General features: G+C 40.2%; 1 protein-coding gene across 1 annotated transcript in view; it reads left to right on the forward strand.

Annotated features, from left to right (window-relative positions):
* The window catches only part of LOC126175880 (ribosome maturation protein SBDS), a 57,993-nt gene that overhangs the window by 26,280 nt on the left and 10,367 nt on the right, over positions 1-21,346 (forward strand). Inside the window, exon 3 of the mRNA XM_049922925.1 lies at positions 10,093-10,202. Within this exon, the coding sequence (XP_049778882.1) occupies positions 10,093-10,202 (110 nt within the window). The remainder of the gene's footprint in view (positions 1-10,092; positions 10,203-21,346) is intronic.

A 21,346-nucleotide genomic window follows, 5' to 3' on the forward strand; every position in this document is an offset into this window, starting at 1 on the left:
AGGATGAGATGGTCAGATGAAGTTAATCGACACCTCATGTTCTGTTATTACCAAGCAACAAACCTAGGAACCAACACAACTGGATACAGATCACAAGTATACACAACATTTATTACCAGATACCCGGAATTAAAATTTTTAACAGAACAACGACTAGCTGATCAGATCCGTGTGATAATAAAAAATAACAGGATACCCCAGTCAGAATTAGAAAACATCAAACAACAAGTACAACAAATACTGGAACAAAATAATGCGCAATCAGTAGAAGAAGAAAATACAGTAATGGACTCAAAAATCCCAGAGCAAACAAACAAAGACCAACACGTATCAATTAAACAATCAGAGGAAAAAGAAATCTTAAGACAGCCACCAGAACAAGCACAAATAGAACACGAAGTGACACACATGTTAGATATAGAAGATAAATTTCAGCTGACATATATAGAATACAAAGACACAAATACAGACATTAGACCATTCTTGCATAGACCGCCAAATAACCCACAAGTCGAAACAACAATAAAGACTATCAACACAATCATACACAACAAAATAAATGAAAACACAACTATGGAAGAGTTAAAACTACTGGTTTATATAGGAGCACTCACTACACTAAATATACACACTAGGCAGAGATCAGAACAAACCAACACACATAAGAAACCCACAAAACCAGCATGGCAACACAGGCTACAGATCAGAATAGAAAAACTGAGAAAAGACATCGGACAGCTAACACAATTTATAAGAAATGAAATATCAGACAAAAAACGAAAAAGGTTAGGTAAAATCTCACAACAAGAAGCAATAGAGCAATTAGATGAAAAAAAAGCAGAAATTGCAAGCATTGGCCAAACGACTTAGAAGATACAAAAAAAGTGAAAATAGAAGGAAACAAAACCAGACATTCAACACAAACCAAAAGAGATTTTACCAGACAATAGATAACACACACATTAAAATAGACAATCCACCAAACATAACAGACATGGAACACTTCTGGAGCAACATATGGTCAAACCCGGTACAACATAACAGGCATGCACGGTGGATACAAGCAGAAACAGACACACACAAGATGATACCACAAATGCCTGAAGTGATAATTTTGCAACATGAAGTCACCCAAGCAATTAATTCTACACACAATTGGAAAGCCCCTGGAAATGATAAAATAGCAAATTACTGGCTAAAGAAGTTCACCTCAATGCATTCACATCTAACTAAATTATTTAACAGTTACATTGCAGACCCATACACAGTCCCTGATACGCTTACACAAGGAATAACTTATCTGAAACCTAAAGATCAAGCAGACACAGCAAACCCAGCTAAATATCGCCCCATAACATGCCTACCAACAATATACAAAATATTAACTTCAGTCATCACACAGAAATTAATGACACATACAACACAGAACAAAATTATAAATGAAGAACAAAAAGGCTGCTGCAAAGGAGCACGAGGATGTAAAGAGCAACTGATAATAGATACAGAGGTGACATATCAAGCTAAAACTAAACAAAGGTCCCTACACTACGCATACATTGATTACCAAAAAGCCTTTGATAGTGTACCCCACTCATGGTTACTACAGATATTGGAAATATACAAAGTAGATCCTAAATTGATACAGTTTCTAAACATAGTAATGAAAAACTGGAAAACCACACTTAATATCCAAACAAATTCAGATAACATCACATCACAGCCAATACAGATTAAGCGTGGAATATACCAAGGAGACTCATTAAGTCCTTTCTGGTTCTGTCTTGCTCTGAACCCACTATCCAACATGCTAAATAATACAAATTATGGATACAATATTACTGGAACATACCCACACAAAATCACACATTTGCTATACATGGATGATCTAAAACTACTGGCAGCAACAAATCAACAACTCAACCAATTACTAAAGATAACAGAAGTATTCAGCAATGATATAAATATGGCTTTTGGAACAGACAAATGTAAGAAAAATAGCATAGTCAAGGGAAAACACACTAAACAAGAAGATTACATATTGGATAACCACAGCGACTGCATAGAAGCGATGGAAAAAACAGATACCTATAAATATCTAGGATACAGACAAAAAATAGGAATAGATAATACAAATATTAAAGAAGAACTAAAAGAAAAATATAGACAAAGACTAACAAAAATACTGAAAACAGAATTGACAGCAAGAAACAAGACAAAAGCTATAAATACTTTTGCTATACCAGTATTGACCTACTCATTTGGAGTAGTGAAATGGAGTGACACAGATCTAGAAGCACTCAATACACTTACACGATCACAATGCCACAAATATAGAATACATCACATACATTCAGCAACAGAAAGATTCACATTAAGCAGAAAGGAAGGTGGAAGGGGATTTATAGATATAAAAAACCTACATTATGGACAGGTAGACAATTTAAGAAAATTCTTTCTAGAACGAGCAGAAACTAGCAAAATACACAAAGCAATCACTCATATAAATACATCAGCTACACCATTGCAATTTCATAACCACTTCTACAACCCTTTAGATCACATAACATCAACAGATACAAAGAAAGTAAATTGGAAAAAGAAAACACTACATGGCAAGCACCCATATCATCTAACACAGCCACACATAGATCAAGACGCATCCAACACATGGCTAAGAAAAGGCAATATATACAGTGAGACGGAAGGATTCATGATTGCAATACAGGATCAAACAATAAACACCAGATATTACAGCAAGCATATTATTAAAGATCCCAATACCACAACAGATAAATGCAGACTTTGCAAACAACAAATAGAAACAGTAGATCACATCACAAGCGGATGTACAATACTAGCAAATACAGAATACCCCAGAAGACATGACAATGTAGCAAAAATAATACATCAACAACTTGCCATAAAACATAAACTAATAAAACAACACATTCCCACATACAAGTACACACCACAAAATGTACTGGAGAATGATGAATACAAATTATACTGGAACAGAACGATTATAACAGATAAAACAACACCACATAACAAACCTGACATCATACTCACCAATAAAAAGAAGAAATTAACACAACTAATTGAAATATCCATACCCAACACAACAAATATACAGAAGAAAACAGGAGAAAAAATTGAAAAATACATCCAACTGGCTGAGGAAGTCAAGGACATGTGGCATCAGGATAAAGTCAACATTATACCAATTATATTATCAACTACAGGAGTCATACCTCACAATATCCACCAGTACATCAATGCAATACTTCTACATCCAAACATATATATACAACTACAAAAATCTGTAATTATTGATACATGTTCAATGACCCGAAAGTTCCTAAATGCAATATAACATATACCATACAGTTACAAGGAAGTCACGCTTGACCGAGGTCCGCGTCACGTTCCATTTTTAACCAGACTTAAGTCTGAGGAAAAAAAAGATAATAATAATAATAACAATAACAATAACAATAACAATAATAATAATAATAATAATAATAATATCCATAGGTGGTCAGTAACATCTTTAAAGCAGTATTCATCGTATGGGAGTTTGAATACCATCTCTGAACATCACTAGCATCAAAATTTTAGTGATCCCCTAATGTGGACCTGTGCATAAGTGACTTTTTGTCACATAAAAAAATGTGTTTCTTGTTATCGCCTCTAAAATGTTGTGTGCATAGTTTTTTTACACCCTTTATATGTGGTGTGAAAATGGAATCACATCCACTATGTGTAGTATATTACTGCGAGCTGTGGTGTGTGTAGTGTAGTGGTCTGAATCACTGCATGGCATTCTGCGGGTCACTAGTTCAGGCCTGACCACTAGCAGTTATTTATTATTTAGTATTTATAATTTCAGGAAGGTTCTTGAAATATCTTGTGTTTGTAATTCATATATCCATGGAATATTTGGTCTTTGTATAAATACTAGCGTTTTGGAATATTCTGTGGTTGTAAAAATAGCTGCACTCTTCATCTGGAAGTCAATTCTGTTCTGGCTGTACATTGGTTCAGTAACAAAAGTGCTTCTAGTGCTAATTGTTGTGTTTCATTGATAACTTTACCTTCAGATCTGGACTGTTTTGATTGTTTTTGTATGTACATTCTTCTGATTGGAGGTTTGAAGTAACAAAATGGAACACTTACAGCCATCCTTATCATATTATCTATTATATGGCTAGCACTTTCAGTGCTTCAGTACACCATCTTCAGACCTTAATTGACACTGAGGGGGTTAACTCCAATCATATACCCAGTTCCATCAGTGGAATATATGAACTGGTTTTACACACGTATATTAACTGGTTTTAATATTATTGTTGGAGATGCTATATTGTTGTTACAGATAGTCTGTGAAAACCAGTTCATTGGCGTTGGCAGTTGATGGAATGAAGTATACGATTGGAGTTAACCCCCTCATCGTCAGTTACAGTCTGAAGATGGTGTACTGAAGCACTGAAACTGGTAGTTTTATAATAGATAACATTGTAAGGACAGCTGTAGGTGTTCAGTTTTATTACATGACTTGATTATGAGTTCGACATGACATTGTTTGGTGGAGATGCCAGTTAGTTCAAAACATCTACACCACCAGGGCTCCAATTATAGGTAATGTAAAAGCTGTTGCCTACACGAGCAGGAACCAGAATATAAGCAGTACATTGTTTATAAGAATTGTATATTTAGGAGACCAATGGATTCCAGAATAGTAGTAAGTCAATTGCACATTGGGCATCTATCAGTGTTTCCCAGAGAAGCTGGTCAGAAGCCAACAGAATGGCTGAAGGCATTCAACAGAGTTGCCGGATACAATAGGTGAGATGACATGATGTGTTTCACAAATGTGTACTTTTACCTGGATGGCACAGTCCATCCGTGGTTCGGAGAACAATGACAAGGTCAATAGGTGGTACAAATGCCAGGCCAAATTGAAGAAAACATTCTGTGACAATCAGCAGCAAGTCTGCTTAGTGGAAGAAAAACTGAAGAACAGGCCCATCATGAGGGGGAAACAACACAGTCCTGCATATGAAATGTTCTGGTATTTTGCAGCACTGTGAATCTGAATATAATATTAGCTGACAAAACATCACGTCTTATGAAAGGAGTAGTAGAAGACTTGTACCAAGTACATCTGGTAAAGGGTGTCACAACAACAGAACAACTCAATGGTCCCAGCACATTAAGGAAATGCAAAAGAAAAGATTAGGAAGAAAGAGGTATGATCATCTCCTAAATGTCGTTCTTTGGCAGTTGTAGATGACCACCGTGAGCTCGCCTTTCTCACAATCCTGGTTATAAGAGAAAAGACACAGCTTTTTATGGCTGCCAGAACTGATTGACCGAGTATGCAAGAGACACCAGCCTTAAATGTCGACCTCGTATGTTAGAAGGTAATAAACAGTATTGAAGAAAAAGTATATCACTCTTCGACACTGATCTCCACCACCAGTCAAACATGTCATGAAGAATGGACTTGACCAAATCATCCTTATGCCACCACCGTCAAATGACAACTCAGCATTGAATCAACACAGGTACACTCAACTCTTCCATCAACTAAAAAGCCCTGCAGAATAACAGACATTTGGAGGACAACAGGCTGGTCTGTTTTCACATTGGTCACCCTGGACATGTTGTGCCCTACTACAGAGAAAGAAGGTGAGCTTTCAACGATTATTACGCTGCAGGACATCAGCCACCACAACACTCCAATTAATGCCAGTTTACTGCAGACGATTATAACAGATGCTCATTGCCATACCCTGGACAAGGTTGCTCCCCAGTACACAAAAGCTGTTCCTAGCCATTCCCCTATCACTGTACAGTGGTACCAGCTGCTCACCTAGCTGCCAAATTCAGGAAAACGAAACAAGGTGACCATTTATGGAGGTGAGGCTGCCACAGATGAACAACAGTTAACAAGATGACAGCAAATCTCATTGACATTGTCATCGTCGGACAACCAGTCAGGACGCTAGTAGACTCCAGAGGCTTCTCTTCCTGTGTTGTCAAATACTTTTGATAGCCAGGGGAAGAACAATACATTCAGTAATATGAAAATGATTGTGCTGAAAGTTGCAAATAAGAAACACGTCAATTTGAGAGCAATGTGTTCTGCAATCATAACTACCAGTCACAGAAAACAGTCTTTCAAATTTGTCATTTGAACAGATTGTAGACTTTTTGCTGGCATCACAAGCAGTCATGGAGTGCATAAGATTAAGAGTTCCAGATTCATGAAACTATCCCAACAAGCACACAGAGCAAATATTTCTCTGGGCAGTTGTCCGCCGTTGAAGACACGGTTTTCCCACCTTCGTCAACGAATTGAGTGCCAGTTACCTGTTGAAATACTGAGCTAAACTGTGAAGCTATTGTTGATTGCAAAAATCTGCTGAGGCTAATAAAAGAAATGCATGTGCCAATGACCCAATCATAGTCATTGGGGATGGCCAAGGAGAACTTCGCATCACAAATCGTCACAAGCACACACAACTCATCCATACAAGTAAGTGTGCGGCAACAACCAGACAAATCCAAAAAGTGCAGATTAGTGTCAATGACAAAGAATCATACTCTGCTACCAGTACAGACAACACAGAGGAATAAGCTTCTATCAAACTGCCAACAGGATTTGGCCCAGTCAAGGACCAATGTCTGTGAGTGATAGCCATTCTATGTATGCATTCGAATAAGGAGTGGAGGATTGGCAGACCAAGTTGCCTCTTGTAAAACACTGTATCTACTCTGGGGATCATCCACAGCCAATGCTGATATAAAGTGTCGCCAGCTCAAGAACAGATAATTTGGGGGAAAGAGGAGAAGATACTGCAAGATGAAATCAGTGAAACTCCAGAGTGTCCTTGGTACTCCCCTGTGGTCCTTGTGAAGGAGGAGGGTGGCACATGGCATTTATCTGTTAACCATTGACAGGTGAACAAAATCACGAAGCAAGCATTCTCTGTCCATTGCCAAGCATTGAATACACCCTACACTGCTTGAAAGAGAGAAAGTATTTCTCAACCACGGACATGCAGCAGACAAGCTGTTAGCAAATCAAAGTTGATGAAGCTGACTGGGAAAAGACTCCCTTCATAACTCGTGAAGGACTTGGAGTTTTAAGTTGTGCTGTTTGGACTATGTAATGCTCCGGCTACTGTCATACATATGATGGACAACCTGCTTCAGCACCTTAAATGTATGAAATGTTTTTCTGTCTGGATAACATTGTCATTTTTCTGAAGACGTCCAAAGAATATTTAAGTTGCCTAACAATTGTGTTGAAGTGTGTTCAGGCTGCAGAGCTCCACCAGAATCCAAAAAAGGGCCACTACCTCAACCAAGAAATAAAAATCTTTGGGCACCTAGAGAGTGGTGATGGAGTATGTCTCAATCCACAGAAAATAGGAGTAGTTTGAGTCTCAGGTTTTCAGGCTCCTTGGCACATTTGTGACATCAGAAGTTTTCTCAGCATGTACTCATACTTGATCTTCCCTTTGCTGAGCATCAATGTCATTTAATGAAGTGATGACTGAGATGATGTCCATGTTGCTGTGTTCCATCAAAGGATCTCCTAAAAGGTAGTCAGCATCTTTGGTCCCCCCCCCCCTCCCCGATCGGGTTTTGTGTGCCCCTGTGACAACATACTCCTGAAGCCCCAGTGCCCATCTCATCAGTTAACCTGATAGGTCCTTTAGGCTAGTCAGCCAGCAGAGAAAATGATGGTCCATCACAATGGTGAATGATTTGTTGAATAAATATGGATAGAACTTGTAGGTGACTCAAATGACTGTAAGACACTTTTTCTCATTAGCAGAGTAGTTCTTCTAAGACTTTTAGAGTCCTTTGGAAGTGTAAGATACCACTGTTTCAGCACCTTCCTGAATTTGTACTTGAACTGCACCTATTCCAAAACTACCAGTGTTGGTGTGAAGTTTTGTCTCAGCATTCTCATTGTACAGTGTTATAATTGTAGAAAATGTTGGCACTTTCGTAAGGACAAGGAGAGAGCTGTCTTGTACCTCAATCCAGGAAAAAAAAAAATGGTGACCCTTCATCAAAAAACAATGGCACTGAAACAACATCCGTGTCCTCCGAGTGAAGCCTTACTACAATTCAGAAGGAGAGATTGATAATGGGAGATTCAAGGATTGTGAAGCTCCAATGAGAGGAGCTACCTTTGACATTCGTCATAGTGAAGAGCAGAAATGATGTGACCACAGTACAACGATCTGTCAGTGCCACCATAAAGAGGACCACTGACAATATCCAGATACAGGATGATGCAGTTGGCTCCAGTGACAATGGGACACTGTTTTTCTAGGAGAGGTAGCAATACCGCAAGCTGTGGTGTGGGTTGCTGCCTGGCATGCTGAAGGTCACCAGTTCAAACCCGACCACTAGCAATTACTTGTTATTTAGTATTTATAATTTCGGAAAGGTTCTTGAGATATTATATGTTTATAAAGTATGTACCATATATTCTGGAAAATTCTATGTTTTTTATAAACACCAGCGTTTTGGAATACTCTGTGTTTGTGGAGATAGCTACAATCTCCATCCAGGAAGTCATTCTGTTCTAACCATACAGTGATGTTGGTAACAAACATGCTCCTAATGCTAAATGCTGTATTTCATTGAAGCCCTGCCTTTGGATTTGTATTTGATTGTGGTTAACAATATTGATACTTGCCATGCTCTTAACAGGGATTTGAATGTAAATAGACACATAATTTGCACTAATTATGCCTAAACAGCATGTGTTAGTTTTCAGTTCTCACAAACACAAGTACTCACCTGTAGGCAAGGCGAACTGGTTACCTGGCCAGAGTGGCAACATCATCATGCTTATGCTTGAGAAGCAAGGAGGGGATTGGTTTAGTGGCAGTGTCAGTAACACTACCTTCCCAGATGAGGTTGCTATTTTCCATAGCTGTCTCTGTTCGTTGTCTGCTGTTAGCTATGGATGATAATGCTGGATATTCGTTCCAATTTGTGCGGACTAATTTTATAGTATTTTCAGTTTCCTCGTCAAAGTATCACACCTCCAGTATTTATCTCTCATTTTTTGGCATGATATGCAGCCTTTCTAGTTTTACTAACATAACAACAGTAGAAGGTAATCTTACAGCATGGTATCTAGTGTTTGGCTAGTAAGGCTGATCTCCAAGGTTTGGATTTCAGTGAACTCTTCACATTTTTCTCTGGTGAAAAGGTCTGGAAGGAGGTCAACCCAGCCATTTGAGATCAACTGAGGAAACTGCTTTACTATAGAAGCAGCGAAATTGACAAACTAGTCAATGAAGTAGAATTACACCAAAAGGCTTGTACTCATTTATTTATTAGTAGTGGTAGCACTTGCTGTTATTTTTTAAAGGTGCTTGATGTATTGCGACTATAGATCTCTTGCTTGCAGTATTTCTGATTTATATGGCGTGACAGTAGCAGGAAGTGAACCATTTTCATGTAAAATTCTGTGATTGAAATCAAGAGAAGTAGCTTGTTGCTTGTTAATTAATGCCAAAAGATCGACTTTCCTTGTTTCTGTGTATTTTATATTTTTCTGTTCATTTATACGTGATAGTCCAAAGTTTTCCTAATATAATTGTGGAGAAGTGAGCACAAAATGAAACTCTGCGTTTATGACAGCGAAAAGTTGTCTGCCATTGTTGTTTGACAATACTTTCATGCGCTAACACTGTGCAGCATTTATCAATAGTGTAATGTGTATGAATCCATTGTTCATCTAATAGGCCAGTTATTCTCAGTTTCTTTGTTTGCTTGCATGGAAGTTTCTACTATGACCAGGTAGCAGTTAACCTTGCTGAGTAATACAGTGTGTATGATGATTGGTTGTCTTTACATATTTCATTGTTTGTATTCTGTCCCTAATTTTCCACTGTTGATATACTCTGAACAGTTGCATAGTTTCCAGGTATGTCTATGCAACAAGACATTTTTTTTTGTGTGATGTGTGTTATATATAATCTTTCTTCTGTACTTGTTAAAGTAAAGCTTGATGTTAGACCTGGCTTTGAGAACAGTTTAATCTAATTTCAGATAAATGTGTAAATCCTGAAACTAAGAGACCATATCCGGTCTCAATGATAGAAAAGGCTATGAAAGATGTCCACTTCTCTGTGAAACCTAACAGAAATGCCAAACAGCAGGTATGATTACGACTTTTTTTTTCTAGAGATTTGAATGGCCATTTGATGAACTGTATTAGTTTAAGGAGTGAGTGAAAAAAATTATGTCTGAGTAGATTAATAAGACAGCTCATCTGGAAAATATGAAGTGTAATAGAAATTTGAAACCTGAAAAAAGAAATCTGTAGTGATTAGTGGCACTATTATTATTATTATTATTATTATTATTGTTATTATTGTTACTACTATTACATCAAAAGCTAAAGTTCTTCTCTGCCTGAAACGGCTACAGACATCGGGTAAAAATACCATCTACTCGTAATACAGGGATCATGTGTGTACTTTGATGGGCAAAAAGAAAGTGTTCCGACTACAAATACAAAGAAGCACATGGTCATAAAAGAGATACAGTTTATTGGGTCATAGAGTGACATCCACAAGAATACAATGGAAGTATCCAGAATGAGATTTTCAATCTGCAGTGAAGTGTGCGCTGATATGAACTTCCTGGCTGATTAAAACTGTGTGCCAGACTGAGACTCAAACTCGGGATCTTTGCCTTTCGCGGGCAAGTGCAGGGTTTGCAGAAGAGCTTTTGTGAAGTTTGGAAGGTAGGGGATGAGGTACTGTCAGAATTGAAGCTGTGAGGACAGGTCGTGAGTCGTGCTTGGGTAGCTCAGATGGTAGAGCATTTGCTGGTGAAAAGCAAAGGTCCTGAGTTCGAGTCTCGGCCCGGCGCACAGTTTTAATCTGCCAGGCAGCTTCACAATGGAAGTAGTTTACATCTCTTGAACATTTTTAACAACTAAGGGCCCAGAGAGCCTGCATGCCCATATAAAGATACTATCCACATCTGGTGTTGCTGGTATATTGCTGCACGCGCACGGAGGACCTGGTGATGGCAGTTGGTGTCCAGGCAGTCCCTGGTGGCTTGGGTAGTGTTGGGCATGCAGTTTGATTGGCAGCATGCACTATACCTGCTGTAGTGGCCCTACTTAGGTCTTCTGTGGGCTTTAGATGTAGTAACTGTTCTTCTTCTTCTTCTTCTTCTTCTTCTTCTGCTGCTTATGCCTTAATGGATGTTGGCTACCACATGTTGGATTTTTCTTTTGTGAACTGCAATATGTAATAGCTAGTCTACACTTCGTAGTCCTGTCCACTGCTTTATATTGTCCAACCGGGACGTTCTTCTTCGTCCTTGTCTTCTTTTTCCTTCAGTCTTCTCTTCTATTATTAACTGCAGAAGCATATATTTGGTGTTCCATAGTGTACATCCTAAGTGTGCAGCTCTTCTTCTTTTAAGCACTGTCAACATTTCTCGCTGCTTGTTCATTCATTCCAGTACTTCGGTGTTGATTACTCTTGCAGTCCACGGTATTTTAAGCATTCTGCAATAAATCCACATTTGAAAGGCCTTTAACTTCTTCGTTGTTGTCATATTTTGTGTCCATCCTTCAGGCCCATATAGAAGCACGGCCCAGATGTAGCATTTTACAAATCAGACTCTTAAGATTTAGGTCTAGGTCTGTGTTTGTAAGAATATTCTTAAATTTTATGTATGTGTTTCGGACGTTCTCTATGCAATATTTTATTTTCAAGTCTGTTTGCCAGTCTTCACAAAGCTAGGGTCTGAAGTATTTAAACTTGTTGACACTCTATCACAGACCCTTGAAATCATAGATTTGCATCTTTAAATGAGTCGGACTCACTTGTGTCAATCATAAAATTAGTCTTTTTGATGTTAATATTCATACCTAGAGTACTGCTGTAATCTTTTACTATGTTGACGTGTTGTTGAAGGTCATATAAATTATCAGCTATCTGTACTGTGTCATTAGCATAGTGAATGTTGTTGATACACGCTACGTTAACCTTTTTCGACATCATCAAGTGCCTCCTGAAAAATACTCTCAGAGTATAAGTTAAATAACAGGGGTGACAGTACGCATCCTTGTCGGACTGCTGTACATATGGCTCATAAGACTAATGACTCTGTGATCTTCACATCTTCTCGCATTCCTCTTCTTTGGTAAGGGAATGAAAGTTGATAATAGCCATTTGGCAGGGTAATGACCAGTGTCGTTAATTATGTCAGACAGTTTATGTAAGACTTTGATACCTTCTTCATCAAGGAGTTTAATAAGTTGTATTGGAATTTCATCAGATCCTGTGGCTTTATGGGTTTTTGATGGCTTTCTCGATTTCTTCTTTCGTTATTGGAGGTCCTGTTAAATTTTTGTTCCTAGAAGTCTCAACATTTGGTCTATCATCTGAAAAGAGGTTCTTAATGTAGTCTTCTCATATCTCTTTTTTCTCAATGTTATCTAAAACTATTTTATTATTTTTGTTGGTTAATGAGGAGATGTTTTGTCTTCTATAAATCTCAGCAGTTTCTTTTAACTTTTTATGTAAGCTAAAATCGTCAAGTGAAGCTTGCAAAATTTCAATTTCTTCACATTCATTTTGTAGCCATTCATTTTTTTGCTGCTCTAATCTCTGATCTTATGAGTTTCTGGATATTATTGTACTTAGTTTGATCTAACTGGGCTTTATACTTTGCTGTTCATCCAGCAATGAGAGAATTTCATCAGCCATCCATTTCTGTTTTCAATCTCTTGTTTTATATCCTATTTCTTTCAAGCAGTGGTTAGCATAATGTTTTTCATCTCTTCCCATACTCTGGTACTGTTTTCTTGGCCAGTCAGAGGTTTCATTGTCACTATTTTATTGTTGATGTCCTTGCTGACTTCACTTCTTAGTTCAGGCAGTTTGAGTTTTTCATAATCTATCTTCCTTTGTTGAGTTGTTTCTTTTTTGTGTTTTACAAGTTTTGTTTTTAGAGAAGCTACTAGTAGTGTGTGGTCAGATAGAACATCTGCTCCAGGATAAGTGGATGCTCTTGTAACTGAAGTTCCAAAACTAATTATAGTCTATGTGGTTCCAGACTATATTGTCTGTTAGTAACTGTTAACCTAAGTTACTACAATTCTCCTTCCTTTGGTGTGTGTGTGTGTGTGTGTGTGTGTGTGTGTGTGTGTGTGTGTGTGTAGGAGGGGGGAGGGGGAGAAGGAGGAGGAAAGACCAGACATGGACTCACTGTCCATGACACTGTGATTGAAGAGACAACTGAAGAGACACCCACAGTGGTGTTGAGGGCCGCCCAAGAAGTTCCTAATCTGCCTGGACCAGTGCGTATGACCAAAAGTGAGTGGACAACCCTTGCCACACATGGACTCTATGGCAACCAGTGGACAGGACCGGCAATCAGGGTAGGGGTGGTGGGGGGGGGGGGGGGGGGGGGGGGGGGGTTGTATAGATATTGGAATCCACTGCAAGGGGTACCGGCCCAGGCAGTGATGATGGGATTGGAGAGTAGGGACTCGGTGAGACTTTTGACCCCCATTGGCACATTCTGTAAGAACTTAAAAAATATGAGAGCGTCATCGGCTGAGAAATTTTCAGTGTACTTGTTCATCTGCATCGTAAAAGTTCGAGCAAGGCATTCCACCTTACCGTTCGACTGCAGGTTGATGGGAGGCACCCTGACATGGCGATGCTGTTGTATGTACTAAAGTCCTTGAACGATCACACCACGAACTGAGGACCATTGTCTGAAACCCGAGTGCAAGACAAGCTCTCTATGAAAAATATCTTTGACAGTCTTGTTTGCTTTCACAGATGGACAACAAGAAAAAGCATAAACTGCCAATAACTAGAAAGTGTCTAAAAATGACCTGTGAAATCAATGTGGATTCTTTCCTGAGGCAGTATAGGGGCTGCTTGATGACACAGGCACATGTGGCTGGCTGCTACATGGTGTTCCTCCTCCTGATTGATGCCCAGCCAAAACACATGGTGGTGCACCAACAGTTTTACACAAGAGATCCCCCAGTGTCCCTGATGAAATAAGCGAAGAACAACTCACACCACAGAGCCATTGGAACCACAACAATAGGGTGGTAAATCCTTCCATCAGCGGGAGAATGATGCCATCCAAGAGGGAGAGCTGACAGTGCAACGCATAAAAAATTCCAAAGCAGATGTGTGGGGTAGCTGTGCAGCCTGAGGCGTCTTCCCCCTGTCGGAAGTTCGAGTCCTCCCTCGGGCATGGGGGTGTGTGTTGTCCTTAGCGTAAATTAGTTTAATTAGTCTGTAAGCCTAGGGACCAATGACCTCAGCAGTTTGGTCCCATAGTCCTTACCACAAATTTCCAATTTCCAAAGCAGGTCCGTTGCCTGGCCTGGTGCACGGTCAAGCCACCCATGTTGTGTTATGCATACGATGTATCAGAGCACTAAATCCACTGCCACAGCAATGTGGGAACTGGTGATGGGGAAGCCATCCACTGTGTTCCGTGCCTCTGTATCCAGTTGAAAACAAAGTAGTTCCTCTTGGACAAATGAGGGGTCAGGGCCCATGGGGAGCCAGAACAGAACATCTGCATTTGTATGTTACAATGTGGGACGGAAATGGATCTCATAAAGTACCGGGACAAAGACAGAGCTCAATGCTGAAAACAATGTGTGCCTTTTTCCGATAAGGACACTGAAGGGCTAAATAGGGAAACCGCACACTTAAGGTCAGTAATTAAATAAGATTTTGCACCATACAAGAACACATGAATGTTTCAAAAGACACAGACAATAATGATACTTTTTTTCCACTTGAAAATAATTTTGCTGCTGAACCAAATTAAGTGTTTCAATGCAAAGGCAACAAACTCGGAGAGTCACCTGAATGGGGACTGCTCCCACCCCGTAGTGAGATGTGTGTGTGTCCATGACCAGATACCTGCTGGGTTGAAATGTTGCAAGACAAGGAGTGGGGCAAAGACTAACCTTAAGCTGCACAAAAGCACACTCACAGACTGAAGTCCGAACAGAAGGAGCTTTTTTCTGGAGCAACAGATAAACTTGTGATAGTACTCCACTTCGCTGAGGAATGCCCAAAGTTGTTGTAGATTAGACAGATGGGGCAAAGCCGTAATTGCAGCAACATGTCGCTCCATGAGGTGCACGCCCTGCCAGGAAATATCATTAACCAATTAAATAATGTAAGAATGGAAAAAGTGAGACTTAGTGATGCCTGCAGCCTGTGGAACAGTTAACAGAGAAAGGAGGTTACTATAGGCAATCCTCAGATGTGGCACCTGTCGCAACAAGGTCAATGTAGTAAATGCAGTGAGGGATGAATGTCGTAAGCCGCTCTAAAAACATATGATCGTAAAAAAAATAGATAATTTTTTGGATCATGGAGTGACATCCAAAAGTATTCAATGAAAGTAATTTACTCTTCTTGAACAAATTTAACAACTGAGGGCCACCCAGAGACCTGTGCATGCCTTTACAAAGATACTATACAATAAGGTATCACTTGTGTAGTGCTACGTATGCGTGGTGGATCGAGTGATGGCAGTAGATGACTAGGTTGCCTCTGGCAGCAGCCTCACCTAATCAGAAATGCACTGTTTGATTGTCGGCATACACCATGCTTGCAGTAGTGACACAACTTAAGTCTGCTGGAGCGATTGGTCTAGTAACTGGTTGGTTACTACAGAAAGTCGGACAAAATAGGTTCACAGAGGAAAAATCTTGATTGGACCGTTTACTGCTTATTGCAGGTACACACTTCATTTTACTTTTGGATTGTCCCACTTTCTTGATATTGTGCAGGTGCTTGGGTGACAGGAGCTAATAGGATAAGTTTTGCAAATCATCACCCACTTCCCCTTCCTTCCATAGTAATTGTCAAGTTTTTGAGGTAGTGCTGTATTGATAAATGGCTAAAGGATATAAGCAAGTACTGGAATGTACTGTTAATGGTCATAGAAAGAAGGCTGTCACGACTGGATGACATAGCTTCTGGCAAATCTTTTGGGTATAAGGTCGTGGTCCACAACACTCTTCTGTTCCTAACATTTCGCCCAGATCTGAGCTGGACATCTTTGATATAAGTTTTATCTTTGACAAGGATCATATCTGCTTATCAAGTGTAACTCCAGCCACAACCATTTTTCTATGGTATGTATGACACTCTTAGATGTCTGACCGATCAGTTGTCAAGACTCAGTGGAGGTGAAATGCCTGTGAAGATGTCCAGTGCAGTTCTGGGTGAAACCTCAGGATCAGAAGACTTTTGTGGACCATGACCTAAGGCTTACGAGCAGTTCATAGTCAAGCACACATTTGAGAAGGGACAGAATGTGGAAGGGGGTGAAATAGGGGATGAAGAGATTTTAAAAAAAAAATATAATGTCACTATTAAGGCAGTTTTGAAGCTGGACTTACAAAAATTGATATTTGGTTTCTTACTCAGAAATAAAGAAATGTGTTCCAGCATTTTTGAAAATTTAACCTGATGAGTGTGAAATAGTTAGTGAAAACTTTTTTTGAAAATATATCATTATTAAAGAACTACTTAACTATTTTTAAAACAACATCTATGAACATTAGTATTTGACTTCTAAGTTACAAATAAGAAAATTCCTAAGGGGGTAAAATAGGGGATGAGATTTTTTATGAAAATATTTTATTATGAAACAGTACTATGAAAAGTATAGTTGCTACTCACCATATAGTGGAGATGTTGAATTGCAGATAGGTACAACAAAAAGACGGTAAGGAGGAGGCTGGGGATGGGGAGGGATAGCCAGGTAGGGGTTGGGGACATTGAAGAGCTGCTGGGGAATATGCAGGTATGAGGTGGAGAGAGGTTAGGGCAGCTAGGTGCAGTCGGGAGCTTAGATGGAGGGCAGGAAGAGGGGGGGGGGGGGGGGGTAAGTGGAAAAGAAGAGACGTAAAAAGACTGGGTGCATGGGTAGACAAGAGGGCTATGTAATGCTGGAATGGGAACAGGGAAGGGGCTAGATGAGACAATGACTAACGAAGGTTGAGGCCAGGAGGGTTACGGGAACATAGGATATATTGCAGGGAGAGGTCCCATCTGCACAATTCAGAAAAGCTGGTGATGGTGGGAAGGAACCATATGGCACAGGCTGTGAAGCAATCAGTGAAATGAAGAATGTCGTGGGGATGGGTTGCTCAGCAACAGGGTGGTTCAGTTGTTTCTTGGACACAGTTTGTCGGTGGCCACTCATGCGGACAGGTACAGCTTGTTGGTTGTCATGCCCACATAGAATGATAGCACAGTCCCAACCTCCTCCTTACTCCCACACATTTGCCTCTCTCATCATGTACTACTGCTGCTGCTGCTGCTTATAGTCTCGCTTCAGCTGCTAGAGACTGTGGTCATGTATGTATGAGTTGCATTTGTGTGTGTGTGTGTGTGTGTGTAGGGCGGTCTGTTTTTGACAAAGGCCACATTGGCCGAAAGTTTTTTTTGTGACAGTCTTTTTGTTGTGCCTATCTGCGACTCAGCATATCTGCTATATGGTAACAACTATCCTTTTCATAATTTTATTATGAACGATAAATAGTTTAGACAAGAAGAGAATAGAAGCTTTCCAAATATGTTGCCACAGAAGAATGCTGAAGATAGATGGGTAGATCACATAACTAATGAGGAGGTGTTGAATATAATTGGAGAGAAATTTGTGGCACAACTTGACTAGAAGAAGGGATCGGTTTGTAGGACATATTCTGAGGCGTCAAGGGATCACCAATTTAGTATTGGAGGGCAGCGTGGAGGGTAAACATCGTAGAGGGAGACCAAGAGATGAATTCACTAAGCAGATTCAGAAGGATGTAGGTTGTAGTAGGTACTGGGAGATGAAGAAGCTTGCACAGGATAGATAGCATGGAGACCTGCATCAAACCAGTCTCAGGACTAAAGACCACAACAACAACAACAACAATTTTACTATGAAAGCATTTTTGAAGTTAAATCTCTGAAAATTTAAATTTGGTTTCTCAGTTAGAAATTAAAAAAAAAAAATGTTTCACTGTTTTTCGAAATTGAACCCCTAATGGGGTGGAATATGGTCAGACTGATTCACTAACTCATCGCTGCCCAGCTCAAACCACTAAGATAGAAACTTGAAGAGGGTGTGAATCTTATACTGAAGGCGTTGTTTAAGAATGGATTGTCAGAAATTCTGCTCCTAAGGGGGTGAAATAAGGCATATCGCTATTAAGGAAATTTTGAAGCTAGAACTATGAAAACTGGTATTTGGTTTCTCAGCCAGAAAATAAAAAACCTTGTGTTCCAGCATTTTTGGAAATTCAATCGCTAAAGGGATAAAATACTGGGTGAAAGTTTTTTCACAACTAAATAATTACTAAACAACTACTAAAGAATTTTTAAGGCTACATCTATGACAATTGGAATTGCTTTCTCAGTTAGAAATAAAAAAAAAAAGAGAAAGAAAAAATGTGTTTCTGGAAACTTAATCGCTAAGGGAGTGGAATAGGGGACGAAAATTTTTAAGAAAATATTTAGTTATATTGGCAAATTTTGAAGCTAAATTTATGAAAAGTGATATTTTATTTCGCGGTGAGATATAAAGAAATATTTGTTAGGGAGTGTAAGTTGCTATGGAAGTATTTCACAAGAACGAAAAAGGCATGATTAACAAAAACTTTCGGCTCCAGCTACCAGAATTGCTTTTTGAGAAGAAATATATTCAGGAAAGACCATGCTTATAGGGCCTTTATTAGCGCGAAAAGCTTGGAAGGTGCTGCAGTTTGTGAACAACATAAAAATTCAATTAAACAGAAACAAACAAAAAAAAAATACCCGCTGGCCATACAGTCTATGTTAGCGAAGCAGCGGATGCTAAGCTAGTTTAACATATGTGATATTCATTTACATTTATAGCAGTCCTCACTGTCTAGATTCACAAATATTAGATAGTTAATTGCTCCTTGTGTGTCATATACTTTGCTTTATAGCATGCAACCATTTGAAAGAATAAAAGGGCATCTATAAATGTTTTTCATGAGAGAAGACAAGAGCAATGTGTACTATGTTAGAGATACACTCCTGGAAATTGAAATAAGAACACCGTGAATTCATTGTACCAGAAAGGGGAAACTTTATTGACACATTCCTGGGGTCAGACACATCACATGATCACACTGACAGAACCACAGGCACATAGACACAGGCAACAGAGCATGCACAATGTCGGCACTAGTACAGTGTATATCCACCTTTCGCAGCAATGCAGGCTGCTATTCTCCCATGGAGACGATCGTAGAGATGCTGGATGTAGTCCTGTGGAACGGCTTGCCATGCCATTTCCACCTGGCGCCTCAGTTGGACCAGCGTTCGTGCTGGACGAGCAGACCGCGTGAGACGATGCTTCGTCCAGTCCCAAACATGCTCAATGGGGGACAGATCCGGAGATCTTGCTGGCCAGGGTAGTTGACTTACACCTTCTAGAGCACGTTGGGTGGCACGGGATACATGCGGACGTGCATTGTCCTGTTGGAACAGCAAGTTCCCTTGCCGGTCTAGGAATGGTAGAACGATGGGTTCGATGACGGTTTGGATGTACCGTGCACTATTCAGTGTCCCCTCGACGATCACCAGTGGTGTACGGCCAGTGTAGGAGATCGCTCCCCACACCATGATGCCGGGTGTTGGCCCTGTGTGCCTCGGCCGTATGCAGTCCTGATTGTGGCGCTCATCTGCACGGCGCCAAACAGGCATACGACCATCATTGGCACCAAGGCAGAAGCGACTCTCATCGCTGAAGACGACACGTCTCCATTCGTCCCTCCATTCACGCCTGTCGCGACACCACTGGAGGCGGGCTGCACGATGTTGGGGCGTGAGCGGAAGACGGCCTAACAGTGTGCGGGACCGTAGCCCAGCTTCATGGAGACGGTTGCGAATGGCCCTCGCCGATACTCCAGGAGCAACAGTGTCCCTAATTTGCTGGGAAGTGGCGGTGCGGTCCCCTACGGCAGTGCGTAGGATCCTACTGTCTTGGCGTGCATCCGTGCGTCGCTGCGGTCCGGTCCCAGGTCGACGGGCACGTGCACCTTCCGCCGACCACTGGCGACAACATCGATGTACTGTGGAGACCTCACGCCCCACGTGTTGAGCAATTCGGCGGTACGTCCACCCGGCCTCCCGCATGCCCACTATACGCCCTCGCTCAAAGTCCGTCAACTGCACATACGGTTCACGTCCACGCTGTCGCGGCATGCTACCAGTGTTAAAGACTGCGATGGAGCTCTGTATGCCACGGCAAACTGGCTGACACTGACGGCGGCGATGCTCAAATGCTACGCAGCTAGCGCCATTCGACAGCCAACACCGCGGTTCCTGGTGTGTCCGCTGTGCCGTGTGTGTGAACATTGCTTGTACAGCCCTCTCGCAGTGTCCGGAGCAAGTATGGTGGGTCTGACACACCGGTGTCAATGTGTTCTTTTTTCCATTTCCAGGAGTGTATTTCAACAAAGGCGTTATTTAAGATTTACACACTGATGATAGGATGAGGTACTAAGGATCTTGGAAGTTACAACCACACTCTTCACTTCCAGTTAATTAGGGCATATATGAACCGTGTACCAAACATTTTCTGTTAATCTATGAAATGTAGGTGCAGTTATAACTGAATCGGCAGTGCTCAGTACTTGCAGCAGTGACGACAAGAAAGGAAAACTCAGTTAAAATAAATGAATATAAAATTGGGCTGGATTGAACTACAGTGGTTAGTTACATATGGAAAATGTTATTAAATTTATTAATGAATCAATGGAAATTAATGTTCGCAAGCTGACTAAGAGAGCAAAATGCTTAATGGTCGCAAGGTGACTAAGAGAGCAAAATGTCTGTTAATATTGAGAAATGTACGTAAGAATACTTGGTTTTGTTTCAAGGCAGAAACAGCACAAAATTGGTGAGTATTGCTCGGGCATAAGTTGAAATGGATATGTCAAAGTGAACAAATATATTTCAGTTAAGTAGCAACTCGTAGAAATTAGTTAGTAATAATAATAATCAAGCAACAAAAAAATCTCATCAGTAGTAAACAGTTGTGTAAATGCAATGTCTTGTGATTCATGCACTGTAATGCTTACTGTCTTTAATTTTAGTCAAAAAGTTGATGTTTATTCATTAGTGAATGCTATCAGTTAGCTTAAAAATTATTCTAACCATACAGCGACTTTCAATAATCACTTTCCTGTGAGTTACAGTTGCGTGTATTCGTGAAGGAAAAATTTTAATTTTAAAAGAATGGTAAAGATTGTGTG

This window comes from Schistocerca cancellata, chromosome 1 (genome assembly GCF_023864275.1).
Source record: "Schistocerca cancellata isolate TAMUIC-IGC-003103 chromosome 1, iqSchCanc2.1, whole genome shotgun sequence".
Lineage (NCBI taxonomy): Eukaryota > Metazoa > Arthropoda > Insecta > Orthoptera > Acrididae > Schistocerca > Schistocerca cancellata.